Source organism: Mauremys reevesii, linkage group 5, assembly GCF_016161935.1.
Source record: "Mauremys reevesii isolate NIE-2019 linkage group 5, ASM1616193v1, whole genome shotgun sequence".
Classification (NCBI taxonomy): domain Eukaryota; kingdom Metazoa; phylum Chordata; order Testudines; family Geoemydidae; genus Mauremys; species Mauremys reevesii.
Window position 1 is genome coordinate 139,394,956 of NC_052627.1, and position 18,003 is coordinate 139,412,958.

Consider the following 18,003-nt stretch of genomic DNA (forward strand, 5'->3'; position numbering starts at 1 on the left):
ACACCTTCCCATAAAGCAATGCTCCTCCCCCCGTGCATTAGGACTCTGATTACCTAGCATCCTGTAAGCAAGCTGGGCCAACCTAGGGGCCGGAGAAGGGGAACACATGCAATGAGTAAACATGCGACCATACAATGGAAGGCACAGCAGCAATGAGTGACAATGAGCCGAGATGTATTTGGGGGCATTTCATGCGGCCAGGAGATTCTGCGACGTACAGATTAATTGCCAAAAAAACGCACCACCTTTTTAGGTTTCGCTCCGCGCTGCATGAAGAGGGGACAAAGGTTAGAAGTTAGAGTTTACACTGCCTGGACGGACAATAGAAGTGAACCATTCACACAGCTGCACATTACTGATCTGAGCAGTTACACAGCTTGCCCTGCTGTTCCTGAGGAAGGTTCTTGGATCTGTTCTGGTGAAGTCACCAGATCTCAATAAGACGTACAATCAGCAAGGAAGAAAGCACCCAGATTAACCTAAACAAGTCTGTGAAATGTGACCTGCCAGCATGTAGCAGATACCTTGAGGCTCGTGGGCTTTACCCCAGAGTGGCTTTAATCAGGCTTTGGCTCCTAGGGCATTAAGGCTTCTAAGGTTCCAGCAAAGAACATTTTGAAAGGCAAATGACTGCACTTGACAGTTTAGTTAACTGGCAGGCAGTGGGGCCTAGTGGAAAAAGCACTGGACTGGACTCAGGAGACCTGGGCTCTATTCCCAGCTCTGCCACTGGCCTGCCAGATTCCTTGGGCAAGTCACAGCCCTTCCGTGCCTCAGTTTCCCCACCTGTAAAAAACAGATAATGCCATGACTACCGCCCTGCTCTGTGAGGGGCTTCACACTCTACTGACGACAAACGCTACAAGAGCTGGGTATTATTTTGTTTCCAATACCGTCAGTCAATGCATCTGCCCCCAGAAGCCTGGGATTGCTAGGAAGCTAGGTCTGCCCCAACCTCATATTCCAAACTGAGCCCCAGTTCAGCAGCCTCTGCCCAGGTGTGGGGTGGGGAAGCGTGTACAGCCGCTGCCTGCACTACACCTGGTGATTTCTCTGTAGCTTACTGCCACCCACAAGGCAAGTTCCCCAGTGTAAAACTGGAGCTGAGTGAATTAAAACTGGGCAGGCCTGCAGTAACCAAGAGGGACATGAACAATTGCTCATGATTGTGTTATAACTAAGATTTAAGCCTCAAATTATACAAAGATAAGGGCTTGGACATGCCACTTTCCCCATTAGACAGATCTGCCCTGGCTGTGTCGAATCTATCGACCAAACCAGGCCAAAATATGTTGAGAGAGAGAGAGAGAAACAGACAGAGAATTTTCTCCTTTGCCCAAGTAGCACTGACCTCTACAGACATGCTACTATGAGTCACTTCTCCATATCAAAACCAGAAGCACCACCATTATTTCAATTACCACAGCAGTCAGAGTGAGGCCTAGGGAGAAGGCTACTGCTGCCGTATTTACACTTTTGTGTAAGCCTCTTATTTCATCCATGTTAACCCAGGCCCTGTGTCCACCCTCCCAGAGATTAGCCTTATCGAGCAGCATGCTTACTGGCAGGGCGCTCTCAGTCTGAGGTTGGGATGACAGATGCCCTTAGGGAAAATGAACAGGTGGTTCATTCAAATACCAGGAGCTTTTTTACAGAAACAGATTCAACAATAAATGCATTTACTTATCTTCCATTTGGATAAGGACACAACACAAGGCACAAATTCTACGCTATTATAAAGTGCCAAGGGAAGTCTTAAAGCAGTGAGAATCTCTGATTTCTAATTGGCTGGTTTACCATGAGGCAGTCACAGATTACCAGCATTTATCCCTGGGATTAGCAGAAAGGAGTGGAGATAAAATTCACAGGAAATCCACCCCCAGCACAGAAACACATTTGAGTGATGCAGCCTATGTCAGGAAACAACTCCTTCCCCGTCTTAGCCGCACACCGCAGTGTGTTACCATCCGTCTATTGCCCTGCCGGGTTCCCGTTCACACTGCAATGGCTTTGAACCAAGAAATAGACCATTTCATTGCATTCATGAGCGAGCTCCAGCAACGTGGTCAAGACAATATTTGAATTAAGGCAGGAATGTTTCCTAGTGATTAAACCTGGAACTGGGAACCAGAACTCCTGGGTTCCACCCTCAGCTCTGCCACTGACTGGTCGGGTGCTCTTTGGGGGGATGTGCACGTGTTAACAGACACTTCTCCAATCTGCATCTCAGTTCAAAGCAGAAATCCTTACCTACCCCCCAGGGATTTTGGATCAGTTAGTGGCGGTAAGACACAGGATCCTTGGATGAAAGTTGCTATAGAAGGGCAATGTCTTTTTTTTTTTAATTAAACAAAAACATTAATTTAATTAAAAAAAATTAAACAAAGTCTGTAAACACTTTATATAAAAATCTGAGGTCTAAATTATCCCGTGTCCCTTTAACCTTGGGGAGACCTGAAGAAAAGGGAGACTATTTTGGCTAAAGGTGTCATCTCAAAGACATGGCTGGTAACTTGACTATAGGGTGGCAAAATTAGTCCCCAAAGGACCTGGAGACAAACTGTGTTTCCTGTTATGTGCCACGTTAGATCACTGGACACTCTGATGCAGTGTATTGTAGGTTTATAGCTCAACGGAGTACAGAGTGCCCATTTCCCTTGACTCTAGTGTCATCTAGTGGCAAAATACTGTTAATCCGCAGCTCTTGAATGTAAGAGAGGCAACAAACAGCTGTAAAACTCTGTCCTTGGGAGAGGTGGGAAGCTGCTCTGTGATGTCCTCAGGCTTCTCAGACAGTATTTTTACTAATACAATTAGGCTGTTCTTGAAGAGCAGCAGTATTGCCTCAAGCAATGATCAGGATGCTCTGCAAATCCAACATGCAATCATCAAGGGACAAGAGCAGTTGTAAAATGCACTTCAGCACAGAGCAGTAACAATGGGAAAGGTCTTCAGTATCATTCCGATTACAGAGACAGAGAGGAGAGGTTATCGGCCCGAAGTCACACCGAATCAATAAAGGCTTGTCTACACAGGAAGTTAATTTAGATTAAGGTAGGGTGTGAGTTTAAAGCAGAATAGCTATTCCTGATTAACTCCCTGTGTGGATGTTCTTGGATGCTCCTATTCCAGAATAAGAGCATCCACACAGGGAGTTAATCAGAAACTCTCCCCTGTGTAGAGGAGCTTTAAGTAGCTGAGCACTGCAGATGGCCTGAAGGACAGCAAGGCTTGGCTTTGGTGCCTCAGGGCCTGACTTCACGGCCTTGCACCTTGTAGAGTCGTTTACCCCTGAGCAAAGGGGATGTAAAGCATGGACTGTTCTGATTTGCACCCATGTTCTATCGCCTTCATGCTCTTGGCTTTGTGTAACACTCCTGCTGCTTGAAACGGCCTCCACTCCCCATCTGCCGAGTCCCCTCTTCTTCTGGTAAACCCACTTCCTTCCAGGAACTGATCTTTCTTCCTCACTCTTCCTGAGATGCTGTCCCATGACTTGTCTAAAGGAGACCGAGCCTTGTGAGGGCACAGAACACACCTTACTCTAAAGCCTCACGTAAGTGTTGTTTAGTATCAGCCTGAGCCCAGTAACTTGTGTGACTAGCGAGGATTAACTGGATACAGGTCTGGGACGCTGCTCTTTTTGCTTCTCAGAGACCCACACTCGCTACTGAAACAGTTTTCAAGAAAAGGGGACCCAACACCACAACCCCCTGCTGACGGGAAGGAAATATGTCCAAAATAGGCAAAGCAGAGAAATGAGGAGAAAGCTATGACGTCCAGGCGTCTCAGGACTTCATATCAGTCCCACCTTGGTCCCACATTCTCAGAAGCAGAGAAAGCAAAGAGGTACCACGTTAACAAGACAGAACTGCAATGAAGCAGTGGTTATCTGCCAAGATCAACGTGCCAGAAGAGATGCCACAACACAGAAAATCCACGTCTCAGAGACAGATATTGTGATTTCTAAGGAATTTGTGCTAATGACATGTCAGTCTAATCAATGGATAGTCCACTCCTAACAGGCCACGCTTCACACTCAGGGTACGTCTACCCGGCGGCTAGGAGGTGTCATTCCCAGCTTGAGCTAGCACACTACAAATAGCAGTGTGACTGCGACGCCACGGGCCAAGCTAGCCACCCAGTACACACCTAGGCTCTAGCTAGCACATGTACATGAACCTGAGCTAGGAATTTCACAACCCAACTGCAGCGTAGACAGCCTCTGGGACTGCAAGGTAGCAGTGACCACTGCTTCACATGAGCTTGATTTGTTCTTATACCAAACATTCTTTAAAGTTGACTTTACTGTGCAAGGTTCTATTGATAATTTTCTGGACTTAGATGATTCAGTGTCTCCACAGAACGTGCGTCTTTGTATAGGTGCTAAAAACTGGATTCAGGATGAAAAACAATTGTGGCAACGTGTGGTGAAGGCTTGCATAGAGACTTCATTCAGAGTAAAGATGGGCTTCTCAGGCAAAGAGAACCATGAGCTACAAGCAGAGGTGGCCTCCAACAGTGGGCTGGGAACGCTGCTGACAACAAAGCCATGAAGCTCTCAAGTAACCACTTTGGACAGCCCAGTAGCTCTGAGTTTTACAGAGTAACATCTGATCTTTCTTGGCCAATGGAAGGGTCATCACACACAGGAGGAGATGACACTGATTTTGACAGCATTTCCTAAGCTAGTGCCATACTCCCTAGCAAGACACTTGCCATGTACTTTCAGCCAGCAAACGTTGGCTCCTCCATAACTGGCCAAAGAACAGGGTTAGTAAAAACAAGACTTGCTTGTAAGATACCAAATCTGGATCAGACGATGGCAACTTATCAAACCAATCCCCCTTGCAGCACTCAGCTCTTGTAGTTTCGAGTGCGAAGAGCCTCAGGCCCATCAGCAGCAAACAGCAGCAACGACTGACATGGGCAGCAATGCTGGGGAATGCTCAGTCTAGAGCATGGGCTTTGTTAGAGGTTTTGTCCCAGGACTCATTTGGCCCTCAGCACCATAGCACTGAAGAAATGGGCAGAGTCTCCTTGCACGGGGGAACATGCAGTCTCTAAAGCAATCAGTATTGAGCTTTGGCTCCTTTGCCTAGGATCTGATGTCGGCTCAGAGGCAGATGATCCAGTATCTGGGCACAGGCTTGCCACGCGCACACAGAGGGGAGAACTGGGCAGTCAGACTTTTTAACATCAAGTCCTAAAGCAAAGCCCATTCTAAGTCTCATGAGTATCTGTAGGGTACCAGTCAGAGTGTCACTTACGCCCCAAGCTACATGTGCAACTTTCCCCACTCGTGAGCAAAACGCTGTGAGTGCAGCTCAAAGCGTTTAGCCCACGTTGCTTCCATGTGGGCGGCTATCCCAGGGCGCAAGGAAAGCTGCGTAATCAATGCAGCCTGTGCTGGCAGTGCCCTAACTTGCAAAACCAGTTTCCAGTCCTGAAGATGAAAGGAAGGCTGCATGTAGCTGAGCATGCAGCTCCCAGGGGATCCTGGCTGACTGCAGTACATGGCAGTTAAGAGGATGCCCAAAGAACCCTACAGACACGTACAACACTGGCAATGGCCGCAGGAGGAGGAATATCCATCGCACATTATAAAGCAGGAATCACGAGATGCATGTAGCCCACGCTCTGTCTCCCACAGTGGCCAGCATCAGATTCTTCAGAGGAGGGTGCAAGAAAAACCCAAGTGAGCCACCATGGAATAACCCAGCAGTTCTCAAACTGTGGGTCGTGACCCGTTTTAGTGGGGTCGCCAGGGCTGGCTTAGACTTGCTGAGGCCCAGGGCTGAAGATGAAGCCTAGGGCTGAAGATGAAGCCTGAGCCCCACCACCTGCGTGACGTGGCTTCCGTTACAGGCCCACTGCCTGGGGCTGAAGCCCTTGGGTTTATGTTTTGCCTTGGCCCCCCACCCCCCATGGGGCAGTGGGCCATGGGGTCGTGTAGTGATTTTTGTTGTCACTGAGGTTTGAGAATCCCTGGAATTGCCTGTCTCTTGGGGAAGTTTCCCCCAATCCCAGCAGTGAGCATTTGGCTTGTGTTATGAAGACGTACAAACCCTGTGCAGCCTGGCTAATGTAACAGTGAATGTCCTTGGCACCCATATAAATACCGAGCCTTTGATTGGTGTGGTCAGACTGTCCAAAGTCTCCGAAGGGTTAAAACGTGGCATCTATGCCTCTGCTCCAATGTTCTGTTGGCTCAGGAAACAGACTTTAAACTAGGTTTGAGGGGGGCAGGTGACCAAAGCCCACAGGTAAGTCAAGAACCTGGAGACCCGGGAGAAGGGTCGGAATTTGGAGGGGGAACATGGGCTGTTATAGCAGGGATAGAGGAGAGACAAGACAGAACTGGGGCGGGCGGGGAGGGGGGGGCAGGAAATCATATCAGTATCTTAGATGTCTGTATATGAATGCAAGAAGTATGGGGAATAAGCAGGAAGAACTCGAAATACTAACAAATAAAAACAACTATGAGGGAGAAACAGTAGCAAGAAACTTGGAAATGGCAGAGATGCTGAATGACTTCTTTGTTTCGGCCTTCACCGAGAAGTCTGAAGGAATGCCTAACAGAGTGAATGCTAATGGGAAGGGGGAAGGTTTAGAAGATATAATAAAAAAGAACAAGTTAAAAATCACTTAGAAAAGTTAGATGCCTGCAAGTCACCAGGGCCTGATGAAATGCATCCTAGAATACTCAAGGAGCTAATAGAGGAGGTATCAGAGCTTCTAGCTATTATCTTTGGAAAATCATGGGAGACAGGAGAGATTCCAGAAGACTGGAAAAGGGCAAATATAGTGCCCATCTACAAAAGGGAAATAAAAACAACCCAGGAAACTATAGACCAGTTAGTTTAACTTCTGTGCCAGGGAAGATAATGGAGCAAGTAATTAAAGAAATCATCTGCAAACACTTGGAAGGTGGTAAGGTGATAGGGAATAGCCAGCATGGATTTGTAAAGAACAAATCGTGTCAAACCAATCTGATAGCTTTCTTTGATAGGATAACGAGTCTTGTGGATAAGAGAGAAGCGGTGGATGTGGTATACTTAGACTTTAGTAAGGCATTTGATGCTGTCTCACATGATATTCTTATCAATAAACTAGGCAAATATAACTTAGATGGGGCTACTATAAGGTGGGTGCATAACTGGCTGGATAACCGTACTCAGAGAGTAGTTATTAACCGTTCCCAATTCTGCTGGAAAGATATAACAAGTGGGGTTCCGCAGGGGTCTGTTTTGGGACCAGCTCTGTTCAATATCTTCATCAACGACTTAGATGTTGGCATAGAAAGGACGCTTATTAAGTTTGCAGATGATACCAAACTGGGAGGGATTGCAACTGCTTTGGAGGACAGGGTCATAATTCAAAATGATCTGGACAAATTGGAGAAATGGTCTGAGGTAAACAGGATGAAGTTTAATAAAGACAAATACAAAGTGCTCCACTTAGGATGGAACAATCAGTGTCACCCATACAGAATGGGAAGAGACTGTCTAGGAAGGAGTACAGCAGAAAGGGATCTAGGGGTTATAGTGGACCACAAGCTAAATGAGTCAAGAGTGTGATGCTGTTGCAAAAAAAGCAAACATGATTCTGGGATGCATTAAGAGGTGTGTTGTGAGCAAGACACGAGAAGTCATTCTTCCGCTCTACTCTGCGCTGGTCAGGCCTCACCTGGAGTATTGTGTCCAGTTCTGGGCACCGCATTTCAAGAAAGATGTGGTGAAATTGGAGAGGGTCCAGAGAAGAGCAACAAGAATGATTAAAGGTCTTGAGAATATGACCTAGGAAGAAAGGCTGAAAGAATTGGGTTTGTTTAGTTTGGAAAAGAGAAGACTGAGAGGGGACATGATAGCAGTTTTCAGGTATCTAAAAGGGTGTCTGTCACCAGGAGGAGGGAGAAACCTTGTTCACCTTAGCCTCTAAGGATGGAAGAAGCAGCAATGGGCTTAAACTACAGCAAGGGAGGTTTAGGTTGGACATTAGGAAAAAGTTCCTAACTTTCAAGGTGGTTAAACACTGGAATAAATTGCCTAAGGAGGTTGTGGAATCTCCATCTCTGGAGATATTTAAGAGCAGGTTAGATAAATGTCTATCAGGGATGGTCTAGACAGTATTTGGTCCTGCCAGGAGGGCAGGGGACTGGACTTGATGACCTCTCGAGGTCCCTTCCACTCCTAGAATCTATGAATCTATAATTGGCATCACAGAGACCTGGTGGGATAATACACATGACAGGAATATTGGTATAGAAGGGTACAGCTTGCTCAGGAAGGACCAGCAGGGAAAAAAGGGAGGAGATTTTGCCTTAGATACACTTGGACTGAGGTTGAAATGGAAATAAGAGACAGACTTGTTGAAAGTCTCTGGATAAGGATAAAAAGGGTAAAAAACAAGGGTGATGTCATGGCAGAGGTCTCTTACAGACCACTTAACCAGGAAGAAGAGGTGGATGAGGCTTTTTTTTAAAACAACTAACAAAATCATCCAAAGCACAGGACTTGGTGGTGACGGGGGACTTCAACTACCCAGACATCTGTTGGGAAAATAACACAGCAGGGCACAAATTATCCAATAAATTCTTCAAATGTATTGGAGAATTTTTTTATTTCAGAAGGTGGAGACAGCTACCAGGGGAGAGGCTGTTCTAGATTTGATTTTGACAAATAGGGAGGAACTGGTTGAGAATTTGAAAGTGAAAGGCAGCTTGGGTGAAAGTGATCATGAAATGGCAGAGTTAATGATTCTAAGGGATGGTAGAAGGGAGAACAGCACTATAAAGACAATGGGAAAGCAGTGGACATGTTATTCCTTGACTTTAGCAAAGCTTTTGATACGGTCTCCCACAGTATTCTTGCCGGCAAGTTAAAGAAGTCTGGGCTGGATGAATGGACAATAAGGTGGATAGAAAGCTGGCTAGATCGTCGGGCTCAACGGGTAGTGATCAACGGCTCCATGTCTAGTTGGCAGCCGGTATCAAGTGGAGTGCCCCAAGGGTCGGTCCTGGGGCCGGTTTTGTTCAATATCTTCATTAATGATCTGAAGGATGGCGTGAACTGCACTCTCAGCAAGTTTGCAGATGACACTAAACTAGGAGGAGTGGTAGATGCGCTGGAGGGTAGGGATAGGATACAGAGGGACCTAGACAAATTAGAAGATTGGGCCAAAAGAAATCTGATGAGGTTCAACAAGAACAAGTGCAGAGTCCTGCACTTAGGACGGAAGAATCCCATGCACTGCTACAGACTAGGGACCAAATGGCTAGGAAGCCGTTCTGCAGAAAAGGACCTAGGGGGTTACAGTGGACGAGAAGCTGGAGATGAGTCAGCAGTGTGCCCTTGTTGCCAAGAAGGCTAATGGCATTTTGGGCTGCATAAGTAGAGGCATTGCCAGCAGATTGAGGGACGTGCTCATTCCCCTCTATTCGACATTGGTGAGGCCTCATCTGGAGTATTGCGTCCAGTTTTGGGCCCCACACTACAAGAAGGATGTGGATAAATTGGAAAGAGTCCAGCGGAGGGCAACAAAAATGATTAGGGGGCTGGAGCACATGACTTATGAGGAGAGGTTGAGGGAACTGGGATTGTTTAGTCTGCAGAAAAGAAGAATGGGGGGGGGGGATTTGATAGCTGCTTTCAACTACCTGAAAGGGGGTTCCAAAGAGGATGGATCTAAACTGTTCTCAGTGGTACCAGATGACAGAACAACGAGTAATGGTCTCAGGTTGCAGTGGGGGAGGTTTAGGTTGGATATTAGGAAACACTATTTCACTAGGAGGGTGGTGAAGCACTTGGATGGGTTCCGTAGGGAGGTGGTGGAATCTCCTTCCTTAGAGGTTTTTAAGGTCAGGCTTGAACTAAATCATCCCAGCCAGGGCTTTGTCGAGATGAGTCCTGCTTTGACCAGGGGGCTGGACTAGATACCTCCTGAGGTCCTTTCCAACCCTGATATGCTAAGATGTTATGATTCTATGATTTCAAGAAGGCGACTTTAGCAAACTCAGGGAGTTGGTAAGTAAGATCCCATGGGAAACAAGTCTAGGGGGAAAAACAACTGAAGACAGTTGGCAATTTTTCAGGGCACAAAAGCAAACTATCCCTCTGTGTAGGAAAACAGGAAGTATGGCAAGAGACTACCCTGGCTTACCCGGGAGATCTTCAATGATCTGAAAAACAAAATAGAATCCTACAAAAAGTGGAAACTAGGTCAAATTATGAAGGATGAATATAAACCAACAACACAAGTATGTAGGGACAAAATTAGAAAGACCAAGGCACAAAACGAGATCAAACTAGCTAGACACACAAAGGGGAACAAGAAAACATTCTACAAATACATTCGACGCAAGAGGAAGACCAAGGACAGGGTAAGCTCATTACTTAATGAGGAGAAATTAATTACAGAACATGTGGAAATGGCAGAGGTGCTTAATGACTTGTTTGTTTAGTTTTTCACCAAGAAGGCTGGTGGTGACCGGACGTCTAACATAGTGAATGCCAGTGAAAATGAGGTAGGATCAGAAGAGGCTAAAATACGGAAAGAACAAGTCACCAGGGCCTGATGAGATGCATCCTAGAATACTCAAAGAGCTGACTGAGGAGATATCTGAGCCATTAGCGATTATCTTTGAGAAGTCATGGATGACGGAAGAGATTCCAGAAGACTGGAAAGGGCAAATCTAGTGCCCCTCTACAAAAAGGGAAATAAGGACAACCTGGGGAATTACAGATCAGTCAGCTTAACTTCTGTACTCGGAAACATAATGGAGCAAACAATTAAGCAATCAATTTGCAAACATCTAGAAGATAATAAGGTGATAAGTAACAGTCAGCATGGATGTGTCAAGAACAAATTGTGTCAAACTAACCTGGTAGCTTCTTTGACACGGTAACAAGCCTTGTGGATATGGGGGAAGTGGTAGACATGGTATATCTTGATTTTAGTAAAGCTTTTGATATGGTCTCGCGTGACCATCCCATAAATAAACTAGGGAAATGAAACCTAGATGGAGCTACTATAAGGTGGGTGCAAAACTGGTTGGAAAACCGTTCCCAGAGAGTAGTTATCAGTGGTTCACGGTCATGCTGGAAGGGCATAAGTGGGGTCCCGCAGGGATCAGTTCTGGGTCTGATTCTGTTCAATATCTTCATCAATGATTTAGATAATGGCATAGAGTTTGCGGACGATACCAAGCTGGGAGGGGTTGCAAGTGCTTTGGAGGATAGGATTAAAATTCAAAATGATCTGGACAAACTGGAGAAATGGTCTGAAGTAAATAGGATGAAATTCAATACGTACAAATGTAAAGTCCTCCACTTAGGCAGGAACAATCAGTTGCACACATACAAAATGCGCAATGACTGCCTAGGAAGGAGCACTGCGGGAAGGGATCTGGGGGTCATAGTGGATCACAACTAAATATGAGTCAACAGTGTAATGCTGTTTTAAAAAAAGCAAACGTAATTCTGGGCTGTATTAGCAGGAGTGTTATAAGTAAGACACAAGAAGTAATTCTTCAGCTCTACTCCGCGCTGATACGGCCTCAACTGGAGTAGTGTGTCCAGTTCTGGGCACCACATTTCAGGAAGGAGGTGGACAAATTGCAGAGTCCAGAGAAGAGCAACAAAAAATGATGAAAGGTCTAGAAAACATGAGCTCTGAGGGAAGATAGAAAAAAATTGGGTTTGTTTACTCTGGAGAAGAGAAAATGGAGAGGGGACATGATAACAGTTTTCAAGTATGTAAACAGTTGTTACAAGGAGGAGGAAGAAAAAATGTTGTTCTTAACCTCTGAGGACAGGACAAGAAGCAAAGGGCTTAAATTGCAGCCAGGGAGGTTTAGGTTGGACATTAGGAAAAACTTCCTAACTGTCAGGGTAGCTAAGCACTGGAATAAATTGCCTAGGGAGGTTGTGGAATCTCCATCACTGGAGATATTTAACAGCAGGTTAGACAAACACCTGTCAGGGATGGTCTAGATAATTAGTCCTGCCGCGAGTGCAGGGGACTGGACTAGATGACCTCTCGAGGTCCGTTCCAGTTCTGTGATTGGACACCCAGACACAGTAACGGGCACCCATGTAGGTCTTGTACGAGCCACCAGGACTCCTGGACAAAGACAAGTAGGGCAGTATATATAAAGCTTAACTGGAAACTAGGCACATAGCCAAGAAACCCAACAGGTTTTCAGCAGAAAAGGTGAATTTAAAATATGCTGTTAAAGAGAGAGAGAGTGAGTTACTTCCTTCTCTGAAACGTAGGGTCATTTGGAGGGAAATCGCAATTTCACATTACTGGAGAGCATTCAGGGGCAGGCTCTGCAATACTGAATCAAATGAAGAATGACCCCCCCACCCCAAAACAATAGACTGTTCACCTCCCTCCCACCAGTGTGACCCCCCTGTGAGAGGGCTGCTTGTAACAAACCGAAAAGGGTTCTGGTCATTTGGAATAAAGCTATTTTTGCTCTTGACTGACCCAGGCGAATCCCTTGTGGAACACCCAGATAACGCAAACGCCAGATTTTCCTCACTAGCCATTTTATTTGGGGTTTTCCTTTTTTGCCCCCTTTAATCTGCGATGTTCACTGGTTGAAATCCTGGCCCTGCTGTGTACATGTGCATTCGTTCTGAGAGACAGACGTTTGGTTACACTCTGGAAAGGCAGGAAGAGCTAATGCAGGGAATTCAGCAGATTAGCGTGCACAAACCCTCCCCTCCCAAAAGCCAACACACTGACATGATGGAATGAGTTTCTCCAAGCAGGCGGCAGGGTCTCACGCTGAAGTACTCACCAATTTGCTGGCTTTGGCAGCTTCCGAAGATTCTGGAAATAAAACAGAAAAACCAAGAACCATGAGCTGTTTGTGACGTACCACACAGGGCTCTTGGCACATGAACAGCAGGGCAGAGGGGAGTCCCCACTCACTCTCCGGAATCCTGTGTGTCACTATGAGAGTTGAGCCCAAGGTCTAGGTCTAGCTGAAGGATCCCTAGATGTGTGTCTAGGAGGAGGAATGAAAAGTCTGGGGAGAAGGAAGGTCACAGTGCATTGAAGCGAGCAGGGATGCTGAATTAGAAGGCCTCTTCTGGTCCTGCTCTGAGCAGGGGGTACCCCCTAAGGTCTCTTCCAACCCTCATCTTCTATGATTCAAGGAATATCAACTACACCTCTACCCTGATATAACGCCGCCCGATATAACACGCATTCGGATATAACGCGGTAAAGCAGCGCTCCGGGAGGGGGGGCTGCACACTCCGGCAGATCAAAGCAAGTTCTATATAACGCGGTTTCACCTATAACTCGGTTAGATATTTTGGCTCCCGAGGACAGCGTTATATCGGGGTAGAGGTGTATTTCAAAAATATAACAACAAGCCCATGACATCTATCCTTGCCTCTGGTTAGATGACTGCAAGATTTCAGAGAGCTTTGGATCATCTCAAGCCTAAAAAGCCCCTTTTTCAGGGGCACACAAGTAGAGACATGTGACCGTGTCTCCACCAATTAGATTCCATCTGGTAATCAAAGGTGATTTTTTATATTTTTATATTTTTATGTTTATATATATATATAAAAACAGGGCCAGCTAAAGGCATCTCAGGCCTGTAACATCGCTTGGTAAACTAAAATATGTTTCTATAGTTAGTCATGTGAAATTCTCCACATGACTAACTTATGAGCACCAGTCAGATAGTCAGACATCTTACTGAGCACAAGGAAAGTTAGGCATTTAACCAGCTACATGTGTGCAAATAAAATTAAGTGCATAGAAGAGACCAGCTGTGTGAGGCAACTTCTTGCCTTCTGAGCTCCTCTCATAGACTTTAAGGTCAGAAGGGACCATTATGATCATCTAGTCCGACCTCCTGCACAACGCAGGCCACAGAATCTCACCCACCCACTCCTGTAACAAATCCCTAACCTATGTCTGAGTTATTGAAGTCCTCAAATCGTGGTTTAAAGACCTCAAGCTGCAGAGAATCCTCCAGCAAGTGACCCATGCCCCATGCTGCAGAGGAAGGCGAAAAACCTCCAGGGCCTCTGCCAATCTGCCCTGGAGGAAAATTCCTTCCCAACCCCAGATAAGGCGATCAGTTAAACCCTGAGCATGTGGGCAAGACTCACCAGCCAGCACCCAGCAAAGAATTCTCTGTAGTAACTCAGAGCCCACCCATCTAACATCCCATCATAGGCCATTGGGCATATTTACCGCTAGCAGTCAAAGACTAATTAATTGCCAAAATTAGGCTATCCCATCATACCATCCCCTCCATAAACTTATCAAGCTTAGTCTTGAAGCCAGATATGTCTTTTGCTCCCACTACTCCCCTTGGAAGGCTGTTCCAGAACTTCACTCCTAATGGTTAGAAACCTTCGTCTAATTTCAAGTCTAAACTTCCTAGTGTCCAGTTTATATCCATTTGTTCTTGTGTCCACATTGGTACTGATCTTAAATAATTCCTCTCCCTCCCTGATATTTATCCTTCTGATATATTTATAGAGAGCAGTCATATCCCCCCCTCAGCCTTCTTTTGGTTAGGCTAAACAAGCTACGCTCTTTGAGTCTCCTTTCATAAGACAGATTTTCCATTCCTCGGATCATCCTAGTAGCCCGTCTCTGAACCTGTTCCAGTTTGAATTCATCCTTCTTAAACATGGGAGGCCAGAACTGCACACAGTATTCCAGATGAGGTCTCACCAGTGCCTTGTATAACGGTACGAACACCTCCTTATCTTTGCTGGAAATACCTCACCTGATGCATCCTAAAACGGCATTAGCTTTTTTAATGGCCATATCACATTGGCAGCTCATAGTCATCCTGTGATCAACCAAAACTCAAAAGGTACCTCCAAATTTCGAGTAGGTTTCTCCTCCACCTTTGTTAAATGACCATCTATGTTCAGCAACCAATGCTTGTCGACCCCTCAAGAGAGGCTGCACTATACTTGATTTGCACACGCATGTAAGTTGCACACTCAACTGTATCTGTGCAGTTGCCTGAGTTTAACCTTGAAGATCTAGATTACAATGCAATGCATGGAGAGAGCTTAATGCTTCGGGGCTGTGATCCTGTCAGGGCTCCGAGTAAGCAGGGTCAGGCTCTCTCACTACTAGAATGGGAGCCTGCCCAGGAGAACCCAACAGACTGCAGCATATGTTGACTATTCTGTAGCTGGCATTCTTCCTGGAATGATTACGTTAAAGCCCCATAAGTTGTTATGAGGGGTTGTGTCGGTCATAGTTGGTCAGGTGCTCTGTTTGCGCTTTCCTCTATAAAACAGCAAATAGAGCTCCTGACCAGCTCTGACAATCGAGGGTGTCCTGGCATTTAAGTGAACAGGTGCAAACGCTGGAGTCTGGGCTAAAATCCAATTCAACATAAAGGGCATTTTCACTTGGATTCAGGATTTTTCTTCACCTCCTGTCCTGAACTGTTTGTATCTTTGATGTACGCTGTTGAACAGCTGCTGCATTTCACTCCAGAGACAGCTACAGTTTAGTGGTGAGCAAAGTGATTCCCGTGTACAGGAGTGCGTAGGCATGATCAAAATGTACAATTTTAGCATACAACCGTGAGTTAAGTGCAGACGTTGTGTACACCAAGCACAAGAGGAGGATTTGTTTGGGTAAATTTCATCCTTTGTTTTGGTCTTGGATATTTGATGGGTCTGATATTGTGGCTTGCACCATGATAGCTGTTTGTATGTCATTCATTGTGGGTAGCACTCTGTTTGCGTGTGTGTAATAATGTGAACTGAGGCATCAGCTGCCCAGATAATAGACACTATAGAAGCAGCTCATAAATCAAAGACCCCAACCATCTCCACTGTGCTTCTTACACCTTTATTCCTTTTAGCAGAGAAGGTGCTTGATTTATGGGAATTGAAATCTCTGCATCGTATACTGCAGAGGCAGAGACTGCAGCAGACGCTGCTGTTTCTATGGAAACTCCCTGGCATGGAGCCACACTTCATGTGTCTGCATTTTGCTTCTCCAAAGAGCACTGCAGCTGACCCTGTGTGCTCTGACCCCTTCCACCTTCCTCATTCTTCTTGGTCTCCCACCATCACCTCCACCAGCCAGATCCACAGCTCACAGGTTTGAGCAACTCATCTCAAACACCTCTGTCTTATCCCTCTGACCCAGCCAGTGACTGCTCCTCACCGTTCACTTCACCCTCTCTGAACTAGTATCTGCAGAGTGAGTGTGAGTGTGTGTTCGTTCCCCACCCTCCCTCATTTTCTGAGGCAATTCCCCAGATCCCTCTGTCAATATCCACCACTCTAGCCTCTCTGGCTCTTCATGAGCTCTTCTCCCCCAACCTCTTACTTCTTCACACGGCACCTGCTGGGATGCCGCAAGGTACAAGAGTCCAGCTACCAGGGCTGGAGAAAGCAGGGCAAACTGGAGCTCACTCTCCACCAGGAGGTAGGCAAAGTCCAACTCACAACCTACAAGCCTTTCTCCAGAATCTCTCTCAAATTCGGAGCTTCAGAGGGATCTATCAAAGCTACACAGCTGGGCAGCACAATGGCAGATGAGGTTCAGTGCAAGGTACTGCACATGGGAAGGTACTACCTGAACTGCCTGGACACTCTGCTACACTTGACTGAAAACCCAGCACTTGGGAAGGAGACCTGGAGATCGCTGTAAGCAGTTTGGCGAGATCCACTCCTCAGTGTGAAGCAGCAAACAAAACATTAGGAACAGGGTGAGCAAACACTGCTAGCGCTGGCTAACTCCGGGGGATGATCTCCCCTGGATACGATGTTCAGTTCTAGTCACCTCCTCAATGGGCGGCTGGGAGGGGGGAGGACAACGAAGGGCAATGGGGGTTAATAGAGGCCTAGAAAGACTTCCACATGAGGAGAGACTGAACATTAGGGGCTATTTCGAGAGGAGACAGAAATGGGATGACAGGCTCATCATACAGGGACAAACAGAGGCCTAATGACATTAAAAGGCAGCAACGTTTAAGGAAACAAGCTGCCACCCACTGCCCAGCCCCCTTACCACTGGAGGCTAGTTCCTTAGACCGCCTTTCCCCAGGCAGTATGGACGTGCTTCTTGCCTCATTTCCCCATCGCCCACCAGCATTCTACCTGAGCTCAAGCCGGCGTGGATTTCAATACCACTGAATGCTCAAGGACCTGAGGAAGAAACCAGTGATGTTCTCGCCACCCTGGCCTTGAATCCGAACCTTACCTGCATGATGGCAAACTTGACAGCAGCCTCCCATCAACTTCAGAGGGCTCTGGATCCAGCCCTTAGTGGGGCTCCTGGGAGGCCTTTAAAGCCTTTCCCTGGGTGCTTGCTGAGATGCACTTGGAACGCTAAACTAAAGGAGCAGTGCACCAGGAAGTGCTATGCTTGCATCTTCACGTGCCCCAGCAGAGGGAGAAAAGGTAGAAGGGATGGGTGAAGATTTCCCCAAGAGCTCCGGTTCTAGGCAATGCTGGATGTCTGACATATGGATCCCTCTTGGGCTGGAATGAAGGGGAGATAAGGACGCATAAGACAGACGAGTGGACCATACCTCTTTTGGGGACCTTTGAGGCAGAAGAGTCTGGGGTTTCTGGAGATGTTGTATCTGCTCCATCTTCAAAAATCTGGATCTGAATAAATGGAACCAATTCAATGTTACCAGCGAGGAGTGGCATGAACACACAGCAGCCCCATTCTGGAGTTGGGGCTTTAACACAACAGACTTCACTTTGTGCTGCTTTTTAATCTCATTTCTTGGTGTTCCTCCCTCCCCAGCTTCCTGAAAACTTACATTTAAAACGGACTGAAACCCATTGTGGATCTGAGGACCCACTTGCCCAGGCAGTCTCAGCAGTTTACAGGTCGCTATCTACTTCCGTCCAAGCCAAGCTGATGACTTTTGGTCTGTGGATCAGTTTGAGTTTCTGACACATAAGGAGAAGCCAGGATTTTTTTTAAGTATATTTTATCTGATCTGAACAGAATTGTAAGACTCCCACA

General features: G+C 46.4%; 1 protein-coding gene across 9 annotated transcripts in view; it reads right to left on the reverse strand.

Moving 5' to 3' along the window:
- The window catches only part of DCTN1 (dynactin subunit 1), a 130,987-nt gene that overhangs the window by 60,117 nt on the left and 52,867 nt on the right, over nt 1–18,003 (reverse strand). For 4 of the 9 annotated variants that reach the window (XM_039541053.1, XM_039541051.1, XM_039541057.1 and 1 more), the window contains exons 3-5: nt 17,555–17,633; nt 12,809–12,840; nt 243–266 (exon numbers count right to left, since the gene is read on the reverse strand). In XM_039541053.1, the coding sequence (XP_039396987.1) occupies nt 243–266; nt 12,809–12,840; nt 17,555–17,633 (135 nt within the window). The remainder of the gene's footprint in view (nt 1–242; nt 267–12,808; nt 12,841–17,554; nt 17,634–18,003) is intronic. The other 5 variants (XM_039541060.1, XM_039541059.1, XM_039541055.1 and 2 more) reach the window with 2 other exon arrangements.